Raw genomic sequence first — 27,885 nt, forward strand, 5'->3', positions numbered from 1 at the left:
GGTTAGTTAATACATCAAGGGTGACACATAACTCCTTGGACAACATGTCATCGAGAACTATTTTCAATTCATCTTCAGTACAACACTACAATACAGAGGTGAAAAGCTTTCTGGCGCGGACAAAACATAACTTGCAAATCCCCTGGCCCATGCACAGAATGAATATGCGGCCTTTCGGTAAATCTCCGAGACAGGTGCCCGAAGCTTAGACACCTCGGCCTCGTTAATGTTCGGGAAAGTCCGGAACATTCTCACGATTGCAGGATAGCAAATTTGGTGCACTGCGTTCCGACCTATGAATCATAAGTGACAGTCCTTGGTTCATCTTATATTTGATTTAGGAGCTCTCAAACGCTTGAAGCTACCAAATATCGCACAGCGTTTCTGTATCACCGGACTATGAATCATGGCAGACCTCTGACCGAATGTTACCGAGCTCTTCCGAGCGATGACGTCAGGACTCCTGTGAAGGGACGGGGGTCATCATTACACTGGTCGTTGGTTCCTGTAAAACTGCTCGAAGTTTGGTACCTGTTTGTCAAAACAATACCCTATTGTTCATTCTGAGGAAAAGGGAGGTTTCTACACAGTATTCGGTCCTGTCAAGTTCCCACAAGAACTGATAGTTCTTTTCTGGTGGTTTCCAAGGGCCGTCAGAATGGCAGGTAACAAAAAATTATTTTGCTTGACGAAGGGGGAGGGGGGCGGTGGTCGTCTCGACGATCGTCCAGACTCACCAAAGACATGGAGCTAAATTTCATTTTGCCAACAAGACAATGGGTGACACAGTCTTTTATATATGAGAATTACATGCGTCGAGAAAAGCTGTGCGTGTAGAATTAACATGCAGTTAAAATGAAGTTAATTGGGGAGGGGGGCAACACCCTAATCCCATGTATGATTCGCGGCAGACATATAATGCAAACCATAGGAAGGTGATTTGCACGGCAAACTGTGATAGCTATCAATATGTATACTGATTGTGTTGAACCACATGTTACTTCAGCCCAGATAGACATCACTGAACTCTTAAGTTTACGATTTCCCTGTGTTACATGTAGTCAAAGGATGTTGTTGATGGAATGATCATAATTTTGTTTTATTGCTATGATGCCCCAACTAATTATGAATACATAAGCAAGTGGTCATCTAATAGGTCTATTTAAGGTGGTACTGAGCAAAACTTTTTGAGTTTGACACAGAATTACCATATTCTGTACTATCTGTATCTATAACATTATAATTTATAGCCGGTATAAGTACTATAACCGCCCTTCGGCCTATAAACACGCCAGCTTTGCAGGCACGTAGCGCGGCATGCAGCAGCTGGTTATATTATACTGAACGACCCGTCAAACCTAACTTTTGCACATCTATCTGCCAGTGATCTTTAAAACTATCCACTGAAGATCTCCTACTATGCTTGGTGATAACAAATTTCACTCACCGATAGTTCTGGGAAAATACAAATTGAAGTAACATATTAGAGTAGAGTATATTATATTGTAACAATACTTTGAATTGAGTATATGATGGACATTCCAAATATGCCATAGACATTAAGTACTTTAGGTGTTGCCATTTGCTCAAGCTTGCTATTGTCCTTTTTGGATCAGGGTAGGCATGTCATTACAGTAATGTTATTCCTTTTAATTTTCTTTATTATTGCATTGAAGCCTTTCCTTCCATTTCTCAAGGTCCTGTCTATGGTTATATGGCCTATATGTAGAACACACTTGTTGATATCTTGAACTTCACTAACCAAACAAGAATACTTTGCTACCTTTAAAGTAAGGTAATTGGATTAAACCCATAAAGAGAAGTCATACTGTGCTCCTCCCGGCAAAGTTTGCAACTTTACATGTAGATGTAGGTAATAACACTGCTTGCCTTGAGGTTTTTATTTTAAAATGTCTTATCGTAGCCGCACAGATACCTCATTTGTTTTCCATTGACATCTGCTTGCCAATGAATTCGTCCCTGTCAAGATTGTAACTAATTTCCTCAGATAAATCAAGCAGTCTTCTGGTGAAGTTCAGACCTTTCATCATACTTCAAAATTCAAAGGAGTCTGGAGCACTGTGATAAGACATATTACATACTTGCAGCTTGGTGAAGTTGATGTATGACTTGTTATATAAAGGAAAATGTTCACCAGGATTAGTTTGCTCTGAACAGGTCACTGCAAAAAAGAAATATGCTGCAATCATTTTGCTTTTTTTTACAGCTTATCATTCTGGTAGTAGGCATTCTTCTATTTCAGTCCTATCAGCAGAGTGCAAAATACCACTTGCACACTTGCACATTGCAACCACTTTTTGCTCGGTGCAACTTACTTCTAAACTCAGGTTGCACAGTGAGCAACCTAGATTTTGAGCCTCAGAACTTGATTTTGTTGTCAATTTAATCTTAAGAAAAAAATGAATCGATAGTAATATGATAGTAAACTGTAAAAGGTTATGTATGTATGCAGGTATTATACCTTTTTTTCAGAAGTTATTGAATTGTAGGTGGTGCAACTTGAAATTCAGATGTGCAACCTAGTTTTAGCCCAAGGTTGCACACTGTGCAACCTGGCTCAGAAAAGTATTTTGTACACTGGATGATAATCATCCCCGGAATGGAAGGATGCCTACTACAAGTAATACTATGGATAACATTGGTACTACTGTAGACATGTGAACAATACTAGTTGAAGTCATTACCATTCAGTGCCCAATTCAAGATTTACTGGTATATCCAATTGCTAAGGCTTAATTGATGTCAATGGACACTTAAGTTTTACGTTGATGGACACTGACCATAACCATACTAGTATCCAGCTGCTTGAGTAACTGCTTTTTAGCGTGACAGAATTTTAATTAGCCCCCTGAGGTGTGAATATAAAACATAGAGATTCAAAGTGAACCAAACATACATACTGTAGGTTTCTTTTAGGCTTAATTTTCAGATTGATAAACATGGAAAGATCATTTTGAGGAAAACTGTAAGCATCTTCCAGATTTGATAGATTTTCCAGATTTTCAGGGGAGTCTTGAGCACTGTTGAGTTATCATACAACAACTGATTTCTAAGGAAGCACTGACCAACTAACAGATCCCTCTTTTTTTCCAAAGGAGCTGTTTTTTCCAAAGGAGCTTACAATTAGCAGGGATAGGTCACAAGGGTCTGTAATGGCAGAATTTGAGTGCTCTATTAACCTGAATATGACAGGTATTGCCCCAGGTGCAGCTAACTATAAGGTTATGAACTCACACACTGGGAAGGCTCCCAACTCAAAAGTGTGCTTGAGCCAAGTTGAGGTATGGTCTGCCTCAAACACAGGATGTCCTTTTAACACTTAACACATCCCTAGCCAGAGCTTGGTCCTTCATTTCGCCCGAATAAAGTGAGAAAGTTTGTGTTAAGTGCCTTTGCCAAGGGCACAACATAGAGGCATGTTGGGCTTGAATTGTACTTAATGGTATTCTTTGTCAAGATTTGCCTATCTTGTGTATTGACTGCCCATGACCTGTCCATAAACCATCCCTTTCAAATGCTGTCTTCTGTGTGTTTTTGCCAAATTGGAATGTAGTAGGGTGTGCAGGTAACAGCTCAAAACTAGGCCCACAGGAAATAACGGTTGTTACACATGTCCATCGATGTAAGTAGCAGTTTGAGGACAACCTTCCACACCCGGCCAACATCCAAATTGCTTGGTGCATCGTCAGCTTTCGCATTACATTGATTCTGGTGTCTCTGGCATAGCAACAGTAAAAGACCAACCAAGATTGAGGTTAACCTTTTACACATAGGTGACAAATGTTGCAAAGTATTGATATCCTGTTACACAGGTAGATTGCCCACAAACTGGAGTCAACATTTCTCCTAAAGGAGGAGACAATATCTCTGTGGCCAAAGTAGACGGCATTTTGACCTTGTGGTTCTCATGTCAGTTACAAAAGGTAGCATTATAGTCCATGATTTCTTCTCACATGTGCTAAAGCGTGTTTCCTGACACAACTGAAAAGTGTTTCTGATCAATCGCTACGAGTCATCATCTGATTTGGTCAGAGGTCATTCAGTAACATAAAAACCTGTTGGGTAATTGCCTTTTTCTTGTATATTCTGCTCTTCATGTATGAGTTATACTATTTCTTTGTAGCATGTACAGCCAAACCTGTACAGCTGTCCCTGTATCTCTACATAGGGAACAGACACATATGGCTAATTTGACTACTGTTTGGTAGTCCCAATGATAGAAAAATTATCTAGTATTAGTAAGAATCTTGTCTATTAATGACCACCTGTCAGCATATAGACCAGTGGTCCTCTTGGGCAGTTTTGACTGCAACATTTCTGAGGTAGCTGAAAATCCTGGTTGACCTCACATAGAGGATGCATATCTTATATAAGCTCTTGAGGAAATGATAGAACCATGATAAACTAAGTGTGTAATCAAAAGTCAAGTGAACAGATTCGGAGCTGATGTAATATAAATGCCACGTAGGTACCTCCAAGCAGATAAGCCAGTGGGATTACAGTAGGGCCCAATCTAAACAGTGTTCAGTTGGCCAAGTACTGGAGTGTCACATGGAATCATACTTTTTACCATATGAATAGAACTGCGAAACTACTCCTGTTAGTGCAGTGCCCTGTCCAATAACTTTGATGTGTTCAGGATATTAACAGCCCCAGAAGGATGAATTTGTACTCACAAAGCACTGAGATGTACAAAATTGTAAGTTCAAATAACACCTACGTGTACAATGTAGGAGCAAGAGGCCAAGATTAATCTATATGTGTACGTTCACAGTACACTGTTTTATGAATTTTCCAACCCAAAAAGCGGCCATGTGAAACATTATCATTTCAAGCAGGTCCAAAGTGATGCTCAAATTTTCAATGATGCCATAATATAAAGTTTCTAAAGTATTTTTCAATGCATAACACCATATTGTAATATCATTGGAGATGACTCATCCTAATTTCACCCTCGCCACAGGCAGAAGACGGCCCCCCAAACTCCAGCCCATCCGGATGGAGCCACAACCACCAAGTCCAAAGTAAGACACTGCATATAACATGCAATGCTGATATTCACACCATTCATTTTTATTGTTTAGTGAAACTTGTCACCATGAACATTCAAAATGACTTGTTGAACCTTATTTAGATAATAGCCATTGGAATCAGTTTGCAGACTTTGATGTTGGTCTCGTAGGTTGTGACAACTGACTAAATTCCCATCTTTTTTTCACAGGCCACCAAAAAATCTGGATTCTGTTGCAACCATTAGTGTCGGTGGGAAGGTAGGTTTTGGTCTAGATATATTTACTGTCTGATGCCCTGAAAGTTAGTTTGAAAAAAATAATGTTAGAAAAACAGAACATTGAAAATATGAATTACATTGGTAACAGCAACAATACTAACATAAGTCAGTTGTATGTTGAAACGTTTGAATTGTATTTATCTTTGTCAGTTCTCTTCTTGCCATCACCATTTATAAAGATTTGTTTTCTGAATAGGTACCTTCTAGCTGTGAGTCTTGGTGTTTCAGCACATCAAATCTTGTTTTATACCCACGGCCACCTGTTCTGCCTATTCTCTTACAGCCAGTATTTCATTCATGACAGTTTATGTCTACAGTAGCAGTTTTCAAGCTTACTTGTCCTTACCACCAAATCCATAATACCCAACGCAGAATGCCAATCATATATCCCTTGGGATATTTGTTACATTTACAGTTCTGTTGGTTGAACAGGAAATAACGATCATAAACTGTGCATTACATTTGTCTTGACCATATGCTAGTCTTTTGATGAACATGAATAAATCAACAAATATTCTGTAAATTGTATCTTTCTCTCGTAACTGAATTAATAGATAAGAGGAAATCACCGTGAAGATTCATGGAATTGCATCTACTTTTAACTTTCACTGATGAAAATGGTCGTCTGATATCAGATATCCATGCAATTGCATGAATCAATGTGAGGAGGACCAAGGAAAAAATTGTCAGGTTGTCATTAAGATAAAAGGAAGGCCTGGTACATTACAGTAATTTGTGTCTGACTTCAACCACCTGGTACACTATTCTGCACTATGTTTGTCCCCTTTCCCTCCCATGATATATGTACGATCAGTTTAGGCTACAGGTGGATTTAGCCTTTCTTAGCCTATGACAATGCTGAATTCATGATGAATGTGTCTGTCTGTCTAACATTACCCTGTGCTTACATAGAACCAGTTACTTTGATCCCCATCTGTATTTTATCTAGGTGCTATAGATATCTATTACAAAAATTTGTGACATGAACTGCCAGTCTTGCTCATATGTGATGTGACATTTGTGTCGTGTTGATCCTTGTTTCAGGAGTTTACGTGCAATGCAGATGACCTGAAGCCCATCTGTGAGCTGGGGAGGGGGGCGTATGGCATCGTGGAGAAGATGAGGCACGAGTCCAGCAATACAGTCATGGCTGTCAAGGTCAGATGAAGGACAATATGGTTCAAGCATTTTTGTAACTTGAAAAGTCATGAAAATGAAATGTCATACATATCTTGTACTACATATCTTGGGACTGAATCATTATACTTGTATGGTAAAGTTTTAGGCTTACTATGGTGCTGCGTTGAGAAAGCTGCAGCCACTTCATTACAACTACAACAAAGGCCAAGCCTGGAGCACATCCTGGTACATGGTTTGACGAAGTAGATGTTTCCTAACAGCAGGATTCTGATCTGTACTGTGATGCATTTACCTGCCGGAGGGATGGTTGTTTGATCTTATGGACTTCATGAAATGAAAGGACAGTACAAACACATTAGATTGCGTGGCGTAATTGTTTGGCGAGATTGCGTGACGTAATGGCGGCAGTGCTTTGGGCTCAGGCCCATGAGGTCCTGGGTTCAAAACCTGCCACGTCATCGATCTTGTGCCCTTGGGAAAGGCACTTTCCTCACCCCACTCAGGTGAAAAATGAGTACCTAGCTTCAGCTAGGGCCGTCCCTGGGAGAGGACGTCAAATGGAGGTCCCATGTCTGGGGAGAGCCATACCCCAGGCACAGTACAGTAAAGAACCTGGCACACTTCCCGGTGTGAGCGGATCAAACCATTCCGCTAAATGGGGTAGCAAGTTTCTCGAGCAGCCTCGTAACACCTGCTTCGCCTATTGGGTTGACCGGTCAGTTAGTCGAACTTGCCAAAGCTCGATGTTTCTGACTTAGGGAGAAGAGGTGCTGCCACAGTGACTGTAGCTCAATGCCTAGAAGTGGTCAATGGCCTTGCTCTGAGCAAACTCGTTAAAAAGAATGACCAGAGCAATGACATAGAAGAAATATTGACTAGACGATTATGCAGGGCTTGAAATACTAGGTGAATGATATTACAAATGTGTACTTTAAATTTTTGTGTACCTAAAGTACAAAAAAGGAGCTGTGCACCTGCTTTCTCACACCTAGATATTTATGTAGGGGTAATTTTACATACATAAAGATGATATCATGCATATAGAATACAACTCAGTGTATTCCGTACATGTATCATCTGAGGTACCAGCCCAGCCTGCATTAGGGCTGGGATTAAAAGTGATGCAGAATGCACCGTGTTGTATTTTATTTATGTCAGACTCACCCAAGAAAATATGCATTGCAATACAAAATGCGTCAGAAGTTAAGACAATTTAGCACCTTCATAGAAAGATTTTGAAGTGTAGCAACGTAATTCTAACGTCCCAATCAGGTATGTAACAGTGGGGTTCAAGCGCCACCAACTGACTAGTCAAACGGGTCTGAACCTTTTGGCTGGTGGTTAGCTTTGGTTTTTAACTGGCAGGCCCAGGTTCAAATCCCGTGAGCCAGAAGACTTTTTCTTCTTGCTCCTTGTTTTTCGGGTATTCAAATTTTTGACAGCGACACACTTGGTGCACACAAAGTGTGTTTTAATTATTCTATGGAAGACTATGATGATTAAACACTTGATTGACTATTAGGGGTGGGTATCGGTACCACTGATTTTTTCAGGTTTGGTACTGGTACACCATACTAGTACCCACCCCTGGTGACTATTTGTATTTGTTGCCTCCCCTTCAGAGGATTCCTGTCTCAGTCAACAGTAAAGAACAGAAACGGTTGCTGATGGACCTTGATATCTCCATGCGCAGCTCCGACCACCCCTGCACAGTAGAGTTCTATGGAGCTCTCTTCAGAGAAGTAAGTCCTCAAGCGTTCTCCAAATTGCCTGCTACTTTGCATTCAATGAATTGCTGGGTAGCAATACTGAGCTGTTGTTGTTGCTCATTTCCTGATCATAAAGGTGAGTGCTTTCAGGTGTAACTTTGAGTGCATATTAAGAAAGGAGATGTTCGGTGTGATTAGATATGATTTCATCATGTTTATTGTGTAAAAACACAAGAAGAAAAGCGTCAGGTCACCGGGGGCTCCTTTCACTGCAAGGGCACAAAATGGAACAGACCTGCAAGCAGCTGATAGTAGATATTTGATATAGGGTGACAGAAACTAATTCTGAGCATGAAAGAGTCTAATAAGCCAAGGCCAAATACATGGTAGGAAACTTGTCAATGAAGGCTCAATTGACAGGAATTACTGTGGTGAAGCAGGTTAAGTTGCTGGAAGTGTCTGTTCAGGAAGATTGAATGCCGGGTTGTTGTAGAGAGAAATGTGGGGGATTAGGGTAAGATGATGGTTGGGATTACATCCTGTAGGAGGAAGGATTCAGGCAAGATGAAAATACATAAAGCCTGTGAAGCAGTGTAAATATACAATTACTGGTGTGCATCCGCAGGTGTAAAATTAATTCTTTAATTTCAGGAGGATTAGAAGTGATGAAAGCTGGCCCTGCTCTATGATAATGGCAGGATGTAACAAGCTGTGTGTAGCAAAATAACATGTCTCCGGCAATTCTTCCCCTACACTGGCCCAGGAGAAAGAAAGAAGCTTATATACATGGTGTAAGAAATTGATGTTGACAGCCTCTACGTAAAGGAGTCAGTGAATACAATTATTGGATCATATCACCATGGATGGCTTGCGTCATACCAAGTCTAATTTTGGAGAATATGTTACTCAGTAATCCAGGTTCTTGGCCACTCCAAAAGTTTCTCTCCCCAAGGAACAACTTGATGAATATACCAAAAATACAGAATAATATATACAAATTTGTACTGGGTACTTAGGAAGTTAAGAGCTTTACAGGTTTCCCTTGGGTGCCAAAACACACTAAAAATGCAGGTTAACTGCACAGGTGAATACAGAAAAAGACAGGTTGGGTGCAAACACTGGAACATTTGGATGTCACCACGTCAGGTTGATTGTAAGGTGTGTTGTGTTGGTACGTATCCAGGGTGACGTGTGGATCTGTATGGAGGTGATGGACATCTCACTGGACAAGTTCTACAAGAAAGTTTACAGCCTGGACAAGACCATCCCTGAGGATGTCATCGGCAAAATAGCTGTGGCAGTGAGTCTGACAAAGTCGTTCTATTGTCTGTTTTACAATCTGGTAGTTATTAAGGACTGAGATACCGTATCTCATGTGCCAGCAACTGAAATTTGTCACCTCAGTCAATAGCGCTTATATCTACATTATCAGTTTTAGGATCTGCACAATTCTTCTGTGTTGCGTGAAAGTTAAGTATGCCACTATATTCAGCACTTGATAATAATCTTTCCAATATACGTCCCTTAGTGAAAATGTTATCAGGTTCTCATATGTTGATATAAAATGAAATGTGTTGATTTGTTTATTCTAGGAGATCATAGATCTTTCTATATATATATATATATATATATATATATATATTGTCTTACCAGATGTGTCATCTTCATTGTTTCTTACAGGTGGTGGATGCACTGTACTTTTTACATGGTAGTTTAAAGGTCATACACAGAGGTAAGGGCACAGAGATGCAGAAAGCTGCTTTTGGAGATATCTTACACAAAATCTACTGGGAAAGATAAATTTTTTGTTATGAACTGGATATTTCGTTAAATGATATACCAGAGATTGAGATTCTGAAGAAGAAATTAATGTTCAAGTAGCGAACCCTTTAACTTAAATGTCATATGTCATTTCTATATTTGTATATTATTACCCCAAAATAGGTAAGAAAGTGTAACCCGCAATATTATTATTGTCCTCTTTACAGACATAAAGCCTTCAAATATCTTGATAGACAGAAAAGGCCGTGTGAAGATCTGTGATTTCGGTATCAGCGGCTACCTGGTAGATTCAGTGGCCAAGACTCTAGATGCTGGGTGCAAACCATACATGGCGGTAAGGGGACAGCTTTTTCACATTTGTTTTATTTCTTTATTCGTTTACTAACTTATTTATCTATTCATCTCAAAACGGGTGGTTTTGTTCACATTTTTTGCACCTACGTATTGTGCAAGAGCAAGGAAGGCAATTACCGGTACGCAAAATGTGGTGACCTCTCTATGAAGTAGGTTAATAAGAATTAAGATGGCTTTCCGTACAAATCATGGAAGATTAAAAAGCCTGGCGTACACATGCACCTGAAGGAAGACAGGATGCAGACCCCTGTAACTAAGATTGCTTGGTCCATTAATTCCTTGCAAAAATTCAAGCAACAGAAAATTGCATCACCATGGCTAGTAACAGGTCTAATGTTGTGAGACTTGCATGACTGTAGAGGTAGATATCACAAAGTCAATGATTAATGTCAACCATTACTTTGTAAAAGTAAAAAGAAGAAAGCCCTGTGTTGTTAGGATGCCTGTGATTAGTAAAGCCCCCATTACACGAGAGCAAGAATCAGCCGGAATGCCGTCGGAATGAAAATTATTTTCTATTCCTGGCATATTCCTGGCAATTCGTAGTGTGTTCCAGACATTCTTACTGCATTCCAGCTATTTGTGCCTGTTCTTTTGGCTGGCCCGAAAGTTTTTGACATGTTAAAAACTGTTGAGGTAAATTCGAAGTGGAGAAATATCGAATGGCATTCGAAGTGGATTCTAAATGTATTCTAACTATTCAAACTGCAGTATGACTGCATTCTGCAGCATTCCAACATTATTCAAAACATTCTTATCTCATTCGATGGAGAACTGAAACGGCAAGCCACTTCGAATCCTGCCCGAATGTGGCCAAAAGAATATCTGGAATACAGCACGAATTTCTCGAATACACTAAGAATTCCCAGGAATAGAAAAGACTTTTCATTCTGACGGCATTTCGGCTCATTCCTTCTCATGTGAAGGGCATATAAGGTCCATTTGGAATTCCCACTTGGAATGGCCCCGAAAGTGGCATGAATTTTGCAAATACTTCATTCTAGCTGGTTCTGCTTGATTCCTGCTTATTCGGTTTCATTGCGAAGGCCCTAAGCAACACTCACCCACACCGACACCTGTGATCTTACCACTGCATTGCAGGCTTGTTTGTTATTGTTATTGGGTGGGCCGACTACTCACTCTTTGCAGCCAGGGGCTGAATTGCGAGGATTGTAGTATTACATAAGACAGCATTTCATTGATGGAGTTACGGTTCCTCTCGGGGTCTATATCTAGGAAGGATAAGCATGCTTTCATCGTTCACCAAAGATGTTAGCTTTGCGTGAAGTAGACAGAGACCAGTGTCTCATCTTCCTGCAGTGATCACTTCTCTGATCATCCAGTTAGGGGAAATATCAAAAGAAAGGGATTTATTACCTTTGTTGAGAAGTTTTCGATGCCCTTTGTCTGTATGTTTGTTGTCAGCATAACTGACATCAAAAGCTGTGGATGGTTATTTACTATATTTTGTAGGTGGGTAGGGGTTGGGAAAATGACGAGCAAATTTGATAATATGCCATCAAGTAGCTTTCTACAGAACTGCAGAATAACTTCTCTGTTTTTATGTCTCATTTGTTACCAAAGTATTTTATATTCTCAGATCTGTAGTGTTGTTTAATGGTTTCTCCTGCATTATGTTGCATTTCCAGCCAGAGAGGATAAACCCTGATGTGAATCAGAAGGGATATGATGTCAGATCAGACATTTGGAGCTTAGGCATCACGCTGGTAAGTCTCAGGAGGAATATCTAAGGAAATAGGTAAAGCCAGTCTATGAAGCCTACATTTATCAGAACATTAGATTGGCTGTCAGGTCCTTTCTAAGTTTGTAAAGCATTGTCATTTCCATTCCCAGCATGTAAACACCTGAGATATGTAGCCTCACCATGTACATATGTATGTGTAATTTCAATGCATAAGTATCATATCAGTAGTTCATACAACTATGTCAGTATTTTTGAAACTGTGACATGTACTTGTACATCACATAGCCTTTGTCTTTTGCTATGGCACTTATGGTTTAAGCTGATGCAAATGTAAGGTTGCCTATGTCAAATACTGTTCTGGTCCTTGTTGCATGGATCTACATGCCTGTAATGTGCCTCCTGACAGATTGAGCTAGCCACAGGGAAGTTTCCGTACGAGTCGTGGTTGACTCCGTTTGCCCAGCTGAAGCAGGTTGTGGAGGAGCCGTCCCCCAAGCTGCCTGCAGACAAGTTCTCCCCTGAGTTTGTCGACTTCTGTGCACAATGGTGAGGACTTACACAATCATGTTCTAAAGGTGGTACACTTGGGGCACTGGTGCAGCACTGCGGGGTTTGAAAGATTACTCAAAACATGTCAGAGATAAAGAACAAATTTTCTACGTTTTGTGTGTTTTGTTGTCTTCTAAGTCATACTTTTACATATTATGCAATATCTAGATTATAAAAAATCAGCAAAAATAACACAACAGTGCTGCAATGAACAAACGCTTTAGTGTCGCATTGGTGCCCCAAGTGCAGTAAGATACCTTCTTAAAAGTTCTCATCTCAAAGTTACACTGTTGTGACATGGTACGAAACTTTCATGGCAACATCACTAGCTTATCTGTAGAAGTTGGCATGTAAAGGTCTTGATTGAATTATGAAGGTAAGCTGTTATCCTTAGAATATCTGTGTATATGGATGAGCAGATGCTCGCATTCATGTGGCTTATCTGTGTGTATTGGTCAGTAGACATACTCCTAGAATACACGTATCTGTGTATGGCTGAGTGGACCTCATTTCCTGTTGCTAAGTTACCCACAAAGCATACAAAGGCCAGCGATGCCCCAGATTGGTAATACATTTGGTGTGTCACAGATGTGCCTTCATCTTCACATCTTTCATCTGCTCAGCTCACATCCACCCTCTATCCTACTGATTGCTTTTTGTGGATGAAAACACTGATTATGTAGGCAGGCTTGGAGCGGTCTGCTGGCTTTTCCCTTGTCCAGCAGGACAAGGTCACTGACCACAACAGAAATGGGCATAGATTTGAAACCTGATTGTAGCACACATGATCAGTAATGGGTGCATTAGTTTAAGGGATTGTTAGAAAATCATGGACTGGCGACTACCAGCATGTGAATGGCAGGGTGAAAGTGGAGCAGGTTTGGTGTATCTAAGGATAAGGTTGAAAGGATTTGTACAGTCTGTTCCCTTTGAACCACCAACCAGGAGGCAATCTATGACTTAATAAGGATTCTTTACTTGTTCAGTACAAAGCAGGTTACATAGAATGTTCATTTCAGTATAGGGTTGGTGAACTTTTCAAAAATTCACTGTCCCTATTGTAAATACATGGTCCACTTGCCTGAAACAACTTTACACTGGCCTAAAATTTAATTGACATATTTCCCTGCAGCCAAGAAATACTTTTTTCTATTATTTTAGTAAAAGAGGCATTTTGATTTAAAGCGTGTGCATAACTTGTGGGCTGATGGGAGAACAATTTTATTTTATATTCAGATATTTTCATATTATATCCACCCAAATCGCACTGGCCCAATCAGGTAAAATAAGTACAATAGGATGTGCACTGGTCTGCTCGGCACTTTAGTTGGGCCAATATGGACTTGTCTGGGCCCACTCTAGATATGATGGGTTCAGCGTTCAATAGAATTGTACGATTTCAGTTTAACATTGTCCCTCCTTTTTTCAGCTTAAACAAGAACTGCAAAGAAAGGCCCAACTATGCTGGTCTTGTGGTGAGTCAGTCTTATCAATTCTGTTGTTTGTCACTGTCACTTGTACAACAAAGGTGTTGGATGTCCATCGCACTGTGATGATGACTTACTAGCAAAGGTATGAGCTAAATAATGCACAGACTTAAATGGCATTTAGAACATCGTTGTCTAAACAAAATAGAAATATGGGCAAAAACTGTGGTGTGAATTGAATCTTACTGTCATCAAATTAAGTTGGACTTGTTCATTAAACAGGCATGAACAATGCTTGTTTGTCAGTAGCTTAGACAGTCTGATATTACAGGATGAATCACCATACTTGCAAAGTGGGCACATGTACAATAACATGTACATAAATGTGTATTGCTGGAGACCAGTAGCACCAGATGGGCATAACATGGAATGATGTGCTGTTGTTTTCAGGAACACCCCTTCTACAAGACGTACAATGAGCAGACAGTTGATGTTGCAAGTTTTGTCACATCGATACTCGGCCCCGACGGCGACCACTAGTGCATGTGAAAGAAGAAGGACCAACATCTCAGTTTCGACATGATGCAGGTTCCCCCCCTCATGGAGTGGACTTGTCCAACTGCTGATACACTGATAGTCAGGATGTACTTAAAATGTCTGTCACAAACTTGTATAAGTCTGTGACCAGAAAGTTGTAGCAGCTGTAAAATTGCTGGAGATGGTAGTATGGATGAGGCTCAGGACTGCAGTGTCTACTGCAGATTTTACCTGTAAGTTTGAATCTTTTATCCCTACATGTATTTCTCTTCGTCATTTTATCAAAACTCAATATTTCCTTGTCATCAGCAGTCACTGTTTATCGTACTTTAAATGTTGTCTGAATAACCTAGGTCTGTGAAATGACACAAGTTTAGGCCGTGTCAATTTAATTTGTTGGTTTTCTGATTTTAGAATTTCATGGTAAAGTGGAAGATAATCATGAAAACAGAGAATGAGGACCAGGGCTTTGCTTCCACACAGCTTTAGAGTGAATAGTGTCAGATTCAAGTTTTCCTATCTTTTTGTCTCTGCCCCTTGCTAGATTTGTATGTTATGGTGCTCTGAAAACCAATAAGATAAATTAGCGTGGCCTGACTACTAGTGAGAGTTTGTGGTAAAATAAGCATTTGTGACTTTAATAGAGAGGGTGTTAAGTCAAACATTAAAATGTTATTATTAGAAGGGTATCCAATTATATATGAAAACTGTGTACCTGTTATGGATGTACATGTATGCAATGCACCCCATGTTAAGTACTGTACATGTACATCAAGTCACTCATACATACGCCGGTGCACATCAGTACACATTGCAAAAGTTCATTTGAATTATTACAGATGTGTATGTATGAAGATGAAGTCAGGAGAAAGACATCCTTTATCAGGTAACCATTGATAGTTGTTAGATACTTATGTAGACAGCACTGCAAGATTGGCACTTTTGTGTCCCAATTCCTTGCCAAAGAGACATACAGAAGAAGCCAGGCCTTAGAAAAGAAGAATTTGTATTCATCGTACATGTTCGTGTATTCTTTCTTTTGGTGTAGTTAGAATAAATGTGTATTTCATTTATGTCTGCCATATTGTGAGACTGTAGATCGGATTGTAGCATATTTAATGACAAATGTAGGTGCTGTGGATCCAAGATTTTATATCAAACGTAAGCTGCCAACTTTAAGGGTACTTACTACTTATCCATTAAGAGTACATTGTAGTGGTTATTAAGGAACCTCCCATTCTATCACATTGTCCCAGCCTGTGTTCAGTGTCCAGTGGGAGGTTAACAAGGATGTTTTATTAAGCTATTGATAAACTTGAAAAGTTTTCATTTCACTTGCTTTGGCTTACAGAAAGGGACACAATTTTCTTTCAACAAGATTAAAGGTTGTTACAACTACTAATAGTTAAAATTTGGCACATAATTTTGTGTGAGTGTGAGAGTGCAGAACAAATCCAACCGAAACCAACTGCTGTGCACAACCTCCTATTGGAAAGAAGGTTGTGCGCTGTACAGCTTTCAAACCTTTTTTATTCTGAGGCTGTCAATCTCTCTGTGGCTGTGAATTAAAAATAACCAGCAGGGTGCAGTAGACCAGACCAACTGCAGTGCAGCTAGTGCATAAAGCTTATCTTTCTCACAAACTCATGCTGTGCTATATGCAATCTTTATGTGAACTGAGCTACCTGTGCTTGTTTTCTCTGACTCCATACGCAAATTACGTGGCTGTCTTTGGGGAAAAAAAGTACAAGTATGTATGCATAAACATCTACACTTTATTTTCCCAACTAAAACATCCCCACATGTACAGCAAGATATAGTTAACTACTACACACTAAGGTGTTGATGATGTCCAGAGTAGATGAGTAGATGCTCATGTATATAATCTATTAAGCTTTATATCAATTTGATAAATCGACCAGCTTGGCAGAATACACCACCTACATTTTGTAGCTACCCTCTACATGTACTACCCAAAGTTTGCACAGGATCACACAACAGATGTTAGATTTGATATCCTTTTAACCTTTGATATATATGCATTTGCGGCCTAGCTATAAGTAAGCATGACAGAAAGTTTGTTTATCAACTCTGCCCACTTGGCCAGCATGGCTGTTTCCATGACCCATCCCTCCATCTTGGGATGGAAATTTGCTTATTTGGACAAACGAAATTGTCCACCCATCTGTCCAACTGAGCTGGCTATCGTCATGATATGAAATTGAGGAAAATGTTTATTTGTAAGACATATTTCATGACATGGGCTCTCAAAGAATAAGTAGCATGCAAAAAGATTCCTTGCTGGTGACAGCCCTGTTGGCCAGTTTGACTCCTAGGGAGGGCAAAATTGATTAGGGCAACCTGGCTTTTTATCTGCCCACAAAACAGCCCTACAATCAGATCAGTGTACAGACAAAACATTGCTCCATAGCACCTTTAGCTAATGACTTGTAGCTATTTTCTACTGATAGTTTAAGCACTACTTTTTTGTGGTACATTTTTATCGTGTCATCATTTGACAGAGGCTTGTGCTATTGTCACAATTTTTGACAGGAATGTTATGTTTATTTTGCACTTTGAAGTGTGTTTTTATAAAGGGGAAGGTGTGCAATACCTCAAACTGGACACAGTCATGCACCAAGTCTTATAAAAATTAAGATACTCGCCTCTACACCCGATAATACATGCAATACTATGTACTGTTCCCTCATGATGTATAAGAGACATCTAGTGAGAAATGTGAGAAGTGCAAACTAAACTGAAGGAAAAGATGAAAGGATCAGAGTCAGAATTCTGGCTTTGCAGGCATTTATGTAGTGCATTGCTATTGCTTATCAATGCATCTATAAAATCATGGTAATCCTTGTAAAATTGTGTCGCTTGCGAGACACTTGCAAGACACCCTGTACTTCATTGTAAGGTCACAAAAAAGTAGATTGTCGAAAATGAAGAAAAACTACTTAACAGTTCTGTCACATCTGAGACTATGTAATTGCCTTCTGGACATTGTATATTATGAAAGAACCTTAAACATATTTGTCATGGTTTAATACTAGAACTTCAGAATGATAAAGTTTGTAAGTAACTTAGGATGTATTCTGTTTATCTTTACATAGTGATATTTCCATTCCCTACTTTAGCTTTGTTTTGTCAAAGAGTTTGTATAAAATTACAAAAAAAATAAGATGGGGAAAACTGACACCTGTTTTTTCTTTTTGTCTTTTGCTGGTTTGATTCTTACATGTACTTATTCACCCAAAGGTCACCATGCTTGGTTTGTGATCTCCCTCCTTTTTTTTAAAACTAAGGCCATGTTGATTTGATTATATGGATGACATCCTCCGGAAACTCCAAAACTGATGCGAGCGAGCGAATAAAAAAAAAAGTTTGGCCCAAAAAAAAAAAAGTTGCCTTCAGTATGAAATCAAAGTGGCCAGGAAGGTTGAACATAGGACTAAACACACATAGTATGGTATACCAACAGTTAGGTGTAGGGACCAGTACATCATACGGGTGCAAAACATTTTTTGCTTCTTGGACAAATCAAAAAAAAAACAGACCTGAAAAAAAAAAAACAGAGGAACAGGTTTCGCCAATTACAAAATGGACACACTATGTCGGCAGCCATTTGGGGTCTAACCGGGGGGCCAAGAAGACAACAAGAGCGAAGTCAAGTAGAGTTTATAGTCAATGGCACCAAGTTTCTACAGTCAAAGCTACAGAGACAGTTAGGCTTTATTACATGGAGATTGGATTTTAAAATGCAGTGGGAGTCCAATAATCCACCAAACAGATTCCTTTGTAGCAAAATTGACCAATTACCATTGTTTTGAGTATTGCCGCAGTTCTCAAGTTTCCACAGACAATCAGGTCCAGGTTCATGTCCGGACCTGGAAATGATACTCTGGACCTGAATTTTCTGTACTGGTACCTCCCCCAACCAACAATAGATTTTTTTTTCTTTCTGTCCTTTCACATCTTTTTCTTTGACTTTAGATTCATTTTGGCATTCCATGGCATTAGTTATCTGTTTTCTGATACTTTTTTTTCAATCTACTGAATATTTGTGCTCATTTTACAGCTGCTTTGCACAATTTATTGTGTGGTCGAAAACTTTTTTTTTTGAAATGGCCGAAAATTGGTGCGAGCGCGGATGTCATCCATATAATCAAATCAACGTGGCCTAAAGGTTACCAGTACTACCACAAAACTGCTTAACACCACTCGAGATTAAGGGTTACTTGAACGGAGATGAATACTGGATGAAATGAATTTAGATGAGAGAGTAAGAGAAACGATTAAGACATGAGACATTGACAGTGCCATTAAGGCTTCCTGACCGGACCTTGAACCATTCGCTCTTTTTACCCGAAATTCCGAAAAAAAGGTGTTACGCGTGCAGGCTCTCTTATGTACAAAGTGCCATTGGGTGACTTCAATTCCCATCATGATGTTAGGAGTTTTCGACTTTTCAACATCTGGACTCGGCAGTCGACCTGAACGCTACGAGAGCACTGTTTACGGATTTGTGTCAGGATTTTTAAAGCGTGGATCAATGATCCATTTGAGTGCAAAATGGTCCTCAACAGCCTTCGGAAAAATGACGGCCAAAAATCATCGCACTTCCCTGCTTAGATTTTCGACATTGCCTTTTGGGATATGATACTTTCGACAAAAACTTCCGTAAGTTTGAGAGACACATTTCATCATTTAAGAATGTCAAAAATAAGGCTTTGTGTTGCTGTAAGTTTCATCATTACATGGTTAAAAAGGCGACGCCAGCACACGTCTCTCAGCTGGTTTGCTACAACGTTGCTGGTGTTCTGAATGGATGCGGATGTGTTTCATTGACTCTGACTGAAGTGTGCGCGTGGACCACTTAAGCGGTCCTTACCACTGTGTTACACTTAAAATGGCTACCAGCACCAGACAGGACGTGTCCGACCAGCACAGAAAAATCTACGCCGAATTGTGCCGACTTCTTTTCGAAGGAACCACCCTTGTCCTTCCCATAGCGTATGGGCAAATAGACGAGGGTGAGTGTAAAGGATGCAACAGTGACTCAGAAAACGAAGAGACCGGCGTCGGGAATGACGATAACGCCCTGCCCATGGACTGTGTTGCTTTTGCCAAGCAGCTTCAGCGGATAGGTGCGTTTCGTCAGGCTCTGGCTGGCTGGGGCCACAAGATGCTTGCATGCAGGATGCCGATCCTACGAGTTGAGATCCACACGATACTGCAGACACTGGGGGGACAGGCGGCAAGGGCAGAACTGGACGAGCTCTACCAGACCTGCCTGCAGCCCATGGAGGAGAAAGAGATGACGTACTACATCGAGGCCGTCAGGCTGTGGAACGCACGCGAGGCTAGGGCAGAGGAGGGAGACGAGCTAGCCGAACTGGAAGATGTGTTGAAAGCCTACTGTATGTTGGAGTGTGACGACAGCCATTCGTCCGTTGAACCAGACGACACAACCGACACTCATCCGGACACCTCCACACAGTCTACGGGCAGCTCGAACGCGAACCCGCCACAGTGGATCGATGTCCCCACCGCGCCTCGGGAAACTGATAACACCGCAGAAAACATTGAAAAGGCCTGGATGGATGTGACGGGAAAACGGATTGAGCTAGAGGTGGAGAAGCAGTTTGAAGCAGCGGCCCTAGAATCACAGAAGTGGGGCGACAATGTCGCACGGGCGGAGGAACAGGCGAAGCAACAGGTGGACTCACGTGTTCGGGAGGTGGAAAACAGTTTGACTTCAACTTTGTCGAAAAGAGACGAGACATCGAAAAATTCTCTTCTATATCTTGAAAGGAAAGAAAGAGTCGCTGCAGCAGAAATAAATGTGAAGGAACAACGCATACGGTTAGAAGTGGATCGGTTAGCGAGACGAACTGAATATAAAGAGGGGAATGTGAAGAGGCACAATGTCGGGAACGTCCGGCGTATCGAGCGCGACGCCACCAAAATGCTCAGGCAGGGGACATTTCTCAAGGACCAAATGGATCAAAGAGACTTTAAGAAATGGAATGATATGGAGAAGAACGAAGACTTCAGAAGATCGGCTATAAAAGAAAGTATGGACAAAACGCTGGAGAGGATTGCAGGTATGGAGCGACGGTTCTGGGAGAACATCACTGCACGCACGGAGTGTATATGGGACGCGATGGCCAAACAACTTAGAGACATGGAAAAGGACTTTGACGAAAGTTATATAAAACTAGATAATGTTGCTACGGAGTTAGGAGAAAGGCTCGCATTGATAGATCATCAAATAGGAGGTGTGAGTGTGACTGAGAGGTATTCTTCCCGAGACGCGTTGACAGAAAGTGCGCTTTCCTTGGCCGTGACCGCAGATCAGGAGACGCAGTCAGACACAACGTCTTTTGCAACATCCTTGGCAACTCAAGAGTAGAGAAATAACATTGAAGAAAGTGTGTAATTGCTACGTCATTATGACAACACGTGTTTTAGAGAGAATTGTATCTCAGCTGTCTATAACACAAATTCAATGGGTCAATATATATTTATAAAGTGCAATAGTGTACAGACATTTGACCATGTTCTGAGCTTGAAAGTTAGGAAATAAATTTAGTACCATGTGCAATGTCAAATGTCCTTTACATATGTCATAGTGCTGTAGACGGTATTATAGTTTTATTGTGAGTTTTTATTGTACTCTTGAAAATGAATACCATAGCAGCTGTTGCAATGATTTTGGCCTGGCTATTTAGATCAACATAAAGGTACCGGTATTTTGTGACAAAGCACTGCTTCTTTGAAATCAATTATCTGAAAGTTAGGAACTTTAGCTACCAGATACATCACTCAAATATCTAAAAATGACATGATGACTTCAAAGTTTATTTAGGGAGCTTTGGAACTCCTTGGTTAACAGCCAACAGTTTGCATCCTTAGTTCCTTGCTTATGTCTTAATCTTTCTATGTTACAGTAGCAGTGTCAGTTGGCTAACTGACCTGTACGTGGGGACTCCTAGCTGTTTATGTTATCATTGCAGTTCAAGTGTTTGTGTGTCTGTGTATGTGGATGTGTGCGTGTGGATGGTACTGGTAGGTACAATTAACTGCAGTACTGACAGTGATTAATAGAAGGCACTTTGGTCAATGCAAAAAAAAGTTAAATTCTGCTCATAATTAGGAATCTTTCATTATTCCTTGATGTTTATTGGTCACAAACAAAACACTGTGAGTGACTTTATAGATCAAACTTGTACCACAAAACTTATAACTTTAACTGTATTTCATTGATTACAACTTTGAGACAAAATCAATTCATTTTGAACCCATTACAGAAAATTAACCCCCTGAAACATATACATAGATTAATTTTATACAGACATCAATGATACAACTGTGGTGTGTTTAGCTATACACAAGTTAACAATTGCCTTTAAAAATTAAAGCAACTGTAGGATCTAGCTGGTACAGTAGAGGACTGAGGACCTCAGAGTCCATGTAGAAAAATGAGACAAATTTGCATTGGATATTTTGAGAGCTCGCCTTAACAGATTTTTGAAACCAAATTCATGGAGCACGTACCAATACTTTAGCCTCCATAGCAGGCTCTCTATGGCCTTTTTTGGCACTTTTGCTGGCCATTTCTTTTTGTACTGGGTCGCTGATTGCTGGCCTGTTCTGACAGGCGGCCATGTAGATGGCCATCTAGATGGCCATGTAGATGGCCATGTAGATGGCCATGTAGATGGCCATCGACATGGCCGGCTATCAGAAAAGCCCAGCAATCAGCGACCCTGTACAAAAAGAAATGGCCAGCAAAAGTGCCAAAAAAGTCCATAGGGAGCCTGCTATGGAGGCTACCAATACTTAGGCTATGAGAAAATTCACAAATTTTTCACAAAATGTAACATGAGAACTTAGCAGAGAAATGTTTTGGAATGCTCTTTAATACCGTAGAAGCCAGTTAATTGCACACCGGATTAACACACACTTCTGTTAACTGCACGGAATACCAAAATCCTAAACCATTGCGGTCCAGCTAGAAAACTTCAAATTATTGCACCAGCCGGATAGTTGCACGAACTTCACTGACAAATAGGCCGTGCAATTAAGCGACTTCTACTGTACTACTGTGCAGCAAGTGAGCTTACTGTGCAACATTTGTTCAATGCAGGTCATGGTGGTGGTGGTGGGGGGGAGTTCAAAATTATTATCATGCAAAATATCTTACAAGCCAGCCAACTCTACGAGCCCTTATATTACCCATCCTTGACAACAACACATATATTTGTAGCTTGAGTCTCTACATGTGTAGCTCTGTGAGTCTGTACAAACATTAGTGAGCCTATCAGCATAGATTTAATGTTGCTCTGCTGTGATGGCTGAGACAGCCTCCTGTAGGTCCTGTAGCACCAGGTCAATGTCCTGTTTAGTGGTATGCCTGCCCACACTCAGCCGCAGGGCGTTCCCCGCAACCTCACAGGGGATCCCGATAGCCAGCAGGATGTGGGAAGGTCTGTGAGGAAGAAACAGTCTATATCAGCAAACTGCCATAGATGGAAACACCTATTTTCTCAGTAATATCATATTTGTCAGACCAACAACATCCTCTTTATAATCTGTGAAAAAGGTTAGTTCTATCCACATTAGAATAACTATAATAACCGCATTTGAAATAATCATAGTTGCATTTCAACCTGGTATGAGTGACTACACTCGCATAAGGCTACCTGGTCAATGTGACCACTTTTTGGTGGTCCACTATAATTTTTCCAGTTGACAAAACAGTAAGAATCCTTTGTGTAGTGAACACCTGTCCATATAGGATTTTATTGGTCCCCTGAATGGTCCTCTAGGTCAACTGTAAGAAGCAAGAGTAGGAAAAAACATAGAAACTGGTTCTGTTCCTGCCCACCTGTTGACCTTGTGTGAGTGGCAGGCAGACCCCACACTGGCCTGTAGGTGTGGACACCTGGATAACACTCTCTGACCTGCCACATAAAAACATGTACATGTATGTTGAAAAGAATGTAGATAAAATGCATTTTTTTAATGTCTCCTTTTATAACTTGAGTACCATCCTCATGAGTATATGCTTGCGTACAACGGATAGTTATTAAGTGCTTAGGATTGACACAGATCTGAGTTCAAATGACAAGGGAAATCACCATTCATTAGAGGAAAAGATCTACTTCAAATGGTCATTTAAGATCATGGTGATCTGATTTTGAGATAAGGAGAAATAATGTTTTTCTTAGTCTGAGATACCACGATAATCACATCATCATCATCAGTCACTGGGTTCTGCATCTATAGTCTTTGGAAAGTCCTATACATACTGTATGGTAATTGTTGCTTTAAATTTGCTGCAAAAACATGAAACATAAAACCAATACAAAAAATTTTAAGAACTAGAGTACTTGCATCAGTGTTAGACATATGAAACTTGTTTGATAATAATAGCTACAAGTCAAATGTTGAAAAATTATGACCAGATTGATTAAACTACTCTGTACTGTTGGTGCTGATGAATGATAAGACTGTTTACCCTGCAGCCCCTGCCCCAGGATGGACACATTACAGGTGTTGGGGATCCGCTCACTCCCCGCCAGCCTCCCGTTAAAGTGTACAGAGCTGCCAAACCTGTCCTGTCAACACATCATGCAGTCAGAAAAGTGACTAACTCTACATAATGTGACCACTTTTCAGGTGGTTATTCAGATAATTTTCCCATTGATACAAGCATTTTATAATCCTGTCTTGAGTGACCACCCATTTCACAAAGACCAGATAATATACATTGTATCTCCTGAGTGGTCATCTAAGGCAGTTTTGACTGTACTTAGCACAAGATGTTTTGCCACTTACTGCCATTACTGGCCGACTATAAATGAGAATTGCCCTTTTATGATTGTGAATAATTTACAGACATACAAGGGTAATTCAACTCAATCTCAGATACTATGATGAAGTTCCGAAACTCCTGGAAAGGTCAGGAAGGCATTGCTGATCTGTCCTAAAACATACCTGATGAAAATTTCATACGCCCACCTGAAGCTGCTGTTCCAGGTAGTCTCTGACCTCCCTCATATGAGACTCATACTTCTCCAAGTTGTTGTTTACAAGGGAAGCAGCCTAGTAGAAAAAAAAAACAGGAAAAGTAGACTCTGAGAACATAGCATCTGGTGTTATGATGAGGGTTGTGCAAACAACAAGTATGTTCTCAACTTTGAATGATGGATGCAAAGTTATGTAGGAGAGAGACAGTTCTTAAGACTCAAACTTCGATCAAACTTTGGGAAAACAAAAAAAGGGACATGTTGTGGCAAACATTTTCAACTGTTACTATCCCAACCTTGCTTTTACTTTAAATGAACGTGTTCTTTACTTTTCCATTTTAATTAATGACCTGTACCTACCATCCCAAGCCCTGCTATCATACCAGTGTTTTCAGTGCTGAAAGTGTACAGACAAGAGATGATGGTGGATAGAAACATAATTTCAACCACTTTCACAAGTAAAAAACAATCAATATGAAATATCACATTCATTAAGTTCGGGACCAAATCTGTCAGCTACAACATTGTATGAGGATATCCTTTGTACTCTTATATGTATTTCTTGTTCATTCATATGAGTCAAATATTAAGCCTTACTTCATACATACAATTTTTGACATCAAGTTCCCTCAACAAAAATCAATGTCACCATGACAATGCTAGACTACCTACCCTGGTCTGTAGTTGTCCTCCTGACCCCCTCCATACAACATAGGGTACAGTGGGGTGTCATGTCTCAGACCACGAATATACAGGGCACCGATCCTGGGGCCATAGAACTGAACAAGAGGTGCAACTTATAACATGAACAGCTTACCAGTACCTTTACAAAAGAAGAGCAAAGCCTAGAGATGAACAACACATTATAAGACAAATAATGATGTCTTTATATAATAAGCCTTTATACTTTCAAATTGTATTTAAAAAATCCTGTCTTGTCAACTTCCAGAGAAAAGAGTCTAAACAAGTATCCCCACCTTATGGCCCACCACAGTAAGATAATCCACTCCTAACTCCTCCACATCAACAGGAACTTTGCCGATGGTCTGGGCAGCATCTGTGTGGAGCAGGATCCTGGGCTGAGGGGTACTTCTCTTCTCACTATTCACAGACCTCACAGCTCTCATGATGTCTGCTATGGGCTGATACCACACAACAAGCACATTCAGTATACAAGCAGTTGTTAACATGGGAATGTTTTTTTTGTAAGCAAGAGAGTGCTGTCAATTCATAACAAAACAGCTTTTTAAAACTATACATATATGTACTCAACTATACAACCAATATTGCATGTTAGTTGTTATGTCCAAGTGAAGATAGATATATCAGAATCTGGATCTTAACAATTAGATAAGCCCTACCATGATGATCCCTGTCTCATTGTTGGCCATCATGATTGTGACCAGGCAGGTTGTGGGACGAACTGCAGCCAAAACGTCCTGGACCTCAACACGACCTGTCAGCTTGGAGGCTGGCACAAAGGTCACATCTGCCAGGAAAAACAACTTTTAGTCATACGGGCCCAAACTGTAGTGTTATATTGATATTGATACAAGTATCAATGGAGGAGGTAGCCATAGTACAGTGTCCTAGCCAGCCTTTTTTTCTGTCCCCTGGATATTTAATGGTAATCCTGTCACAGGTGTGAATTCAGCTTGGTTCAATCAATATCTTTTTTGTGTCCATCAAAGGGGACAGACTGGGCAAATTTTTGTCCGTTGCAGCAGCAAAATTCTGTCAAAGGACGGAAGGAAGGATGCTGGCTAGAACCCTGATGAGATAACTCCCTTATGATTGTTCTGATCAGACTCATCTTGACCTTACCAATTTTTCTTTCCTTTTGAAAAGCCTCCAGTGGAAGCCTGACAGAGTCATGTTCTATGTTAGAAGTGACGATGTGTGGTTTGACACTCCTGTGCAGTGTTGGACCATTCTCCTTGTCTCCTCCTGCCTGGGCCTCGGGGAAAGTATTCCAGAAGTGCTTCATGGCAGTGAGGATCACCATGTTGTTGGCCTGAAGTACAGTATTACAGGGAAATCATATTGTTGTTATTCCGGTAAATGCCACAATAGAATAATTCTATAGTCAATTTGCAATAAAACGGCATGTTTCTTTAATAATGATCACAAAAATAACAACCTTAGAGAAATAAAATCTCTTTAAAATTGCAAGTCGTTAGCTGCAGGAAAATTTTAAGTATTCGTCAAGACACTTGCTTGACAATGTTCGACACCAACTCTTCTGCTGAAATTATCTAGCCTGGTTTTCAGCCATATTGTAGCTCCCAAGTCCCTTCTGTCCTCTCTGCAAATGCAGAAGAGATGGACATTGCTGGATACCAGGCTAAAAATTATCATTTTACACTGGCCCGTGCCTACAATGCATTTGAGGACAATTGAGGTAAGTAAAATGTTTCTTGATTGTTGTATTGTTGTCTTCAAAATGATACATCATTGATAGCCAACCTCTGTTCCACCTGATGTGAAAATGACATCTTCCCTTTTCCCACCAACCATCTTGGCAATGTTGGTCCTGGCAGTATCAATGGCAGCCTTTGCCTTCTTCCCTGTTGATCATGATTAGAATGAAAATAAAATACTAAGTTATATAAATGTACTAACAGACATGTAAAATGGTCAGAATATCTCAAGGCTCATAATACTTTTTGGCCAGAAATAGCAAAATCACATTGTTGATATAATGTTAGAAAAAATGATGAGGTAAACAAAACTACCTCAGCCATATGTTCCAGGAGATATTTGACGAAATAGAAAATAAATGTACATGCCAAGTGTCTCAATCTATTCCAATGAATTAGTCTAATTTGTCCAGCTAAAAATTACCATGATTAGGAATTGTGCAATATATTTCAAGTATATAATATAGAACACAAACATACCTGCTTCATACGAGCTGCTTGGGTTCCCCCATGCTGTTTGCAGGGCTGTCTGGATGGCTGTTAGAACCTCAGGTTCCAGTGGTGTGGTAGCATTGTAGTCTAGGTAGACACTGCTATATAAGGAACAGGGCAAGTGTTAAGTTGAAACATTAAAGTAGCTACACTAATGAATGCATAATTGCAAAGTCCACTTTAATAATAGAGCAAAAATCTCTATTTGTTGAGTGATCCCCTATGAATTTACCACAATGCGTAGATGGACAGTGAGTTGTATTTTTGTCAATACCCAAACCAACTCATTTTACATTTCTACTAGCATTTTTTCAGGTTACTGAATTAGGAAATATGAAACTAATTCACATTACATTCAAGGCATTTAGATGAAAGCAGCCATACTTGGATTCAGGAAAAGAAGCATTGGTGCATCTTTT

General features: G+C 40.2%; 2 protein-coding genes across 2 annotated transcripts; one reads left to right on the top strand and one right to left on the bottom strand.

The window, feature by feature from the left end:
- The first annotated feature begins 430 nt into the window (after positions 1-430).
- Positions 431-15,919, top strand: LOC118428978 (dual specificity mitogen-activated protein kinase kinase 6-like). The gene is made up of 12 exons (XM_035839305.1): positions 431-665; positions 4,985-5,045; positions 5,243-5,291; positions 6,356-6,469; positions 8,074-8,193; positions 9,344-9,460; positions 9,841-9,892; positions 10,149-10,276; positions 11,946-12,023; positions 12,408-12,547; positions 13,980-14,025; positions 14,428-15,919. The coding sequence occupies exons 1-12, from the start codon at positions 659-661 to the stop codon at positions 14,515-14,517; spliced, it is 1,002 nt and encodes a 333-aa protein (XP_035695198.1). The 5' UTR covers positions 431-658; the 3' UTR covers positions 14,518-15,919.
- Positions 15,920-22,686: 6,767 nt separating this feature from the next.
- LOC118428970 (selenocysteine lyase-like) lies at positions 22,687-27,569 on the bottom strand. The gene is made up of 11 exons (XM_035839297.1): positions 27,455-27,569; positions 27,021-27,121; positions 26,379-26,568; positions 25,916-26,043; positions 25,532-25,696; positions 25,227-25,333; positions 24,915-24,951; positions 24,547-24,630; positions 24,044-24,143; positions 23,411-23,486; positions 22,687-23,011 (listed from the first exon to the last, which is right to left on the bottom strand). The coding sequence occupies exons 2-11, from the start codon at positions 27,069-27,071 to the stop codon at positions 22,855-22,857; spliced, it is 1,095 nt and encodes a 364-aa protein (XP_035695190.1). The 5' UTR covers positions 27,072-27,121; positions 27,455-27,569; the 3' UTR covers positions 22,687-22,854.
- Between the last annotated feature and the right edge of the window lie 316 nt (positions 27,570-27,885).

This window comes from Branchiostoma floridae, chromosome 13, assembly GCF_000003815.2.
Source record: "Branchiostoma floridae strain S238N-H82 chromosome 13, Bfl_VNyyK, whole genome shotgun sequence".
NCBI lineage: Eukaryota > Metazoa > Chordata > Leptocardii > Amphioxiformes > Branchiostomatidae > Branchiostoma > Branchiostoma floridae.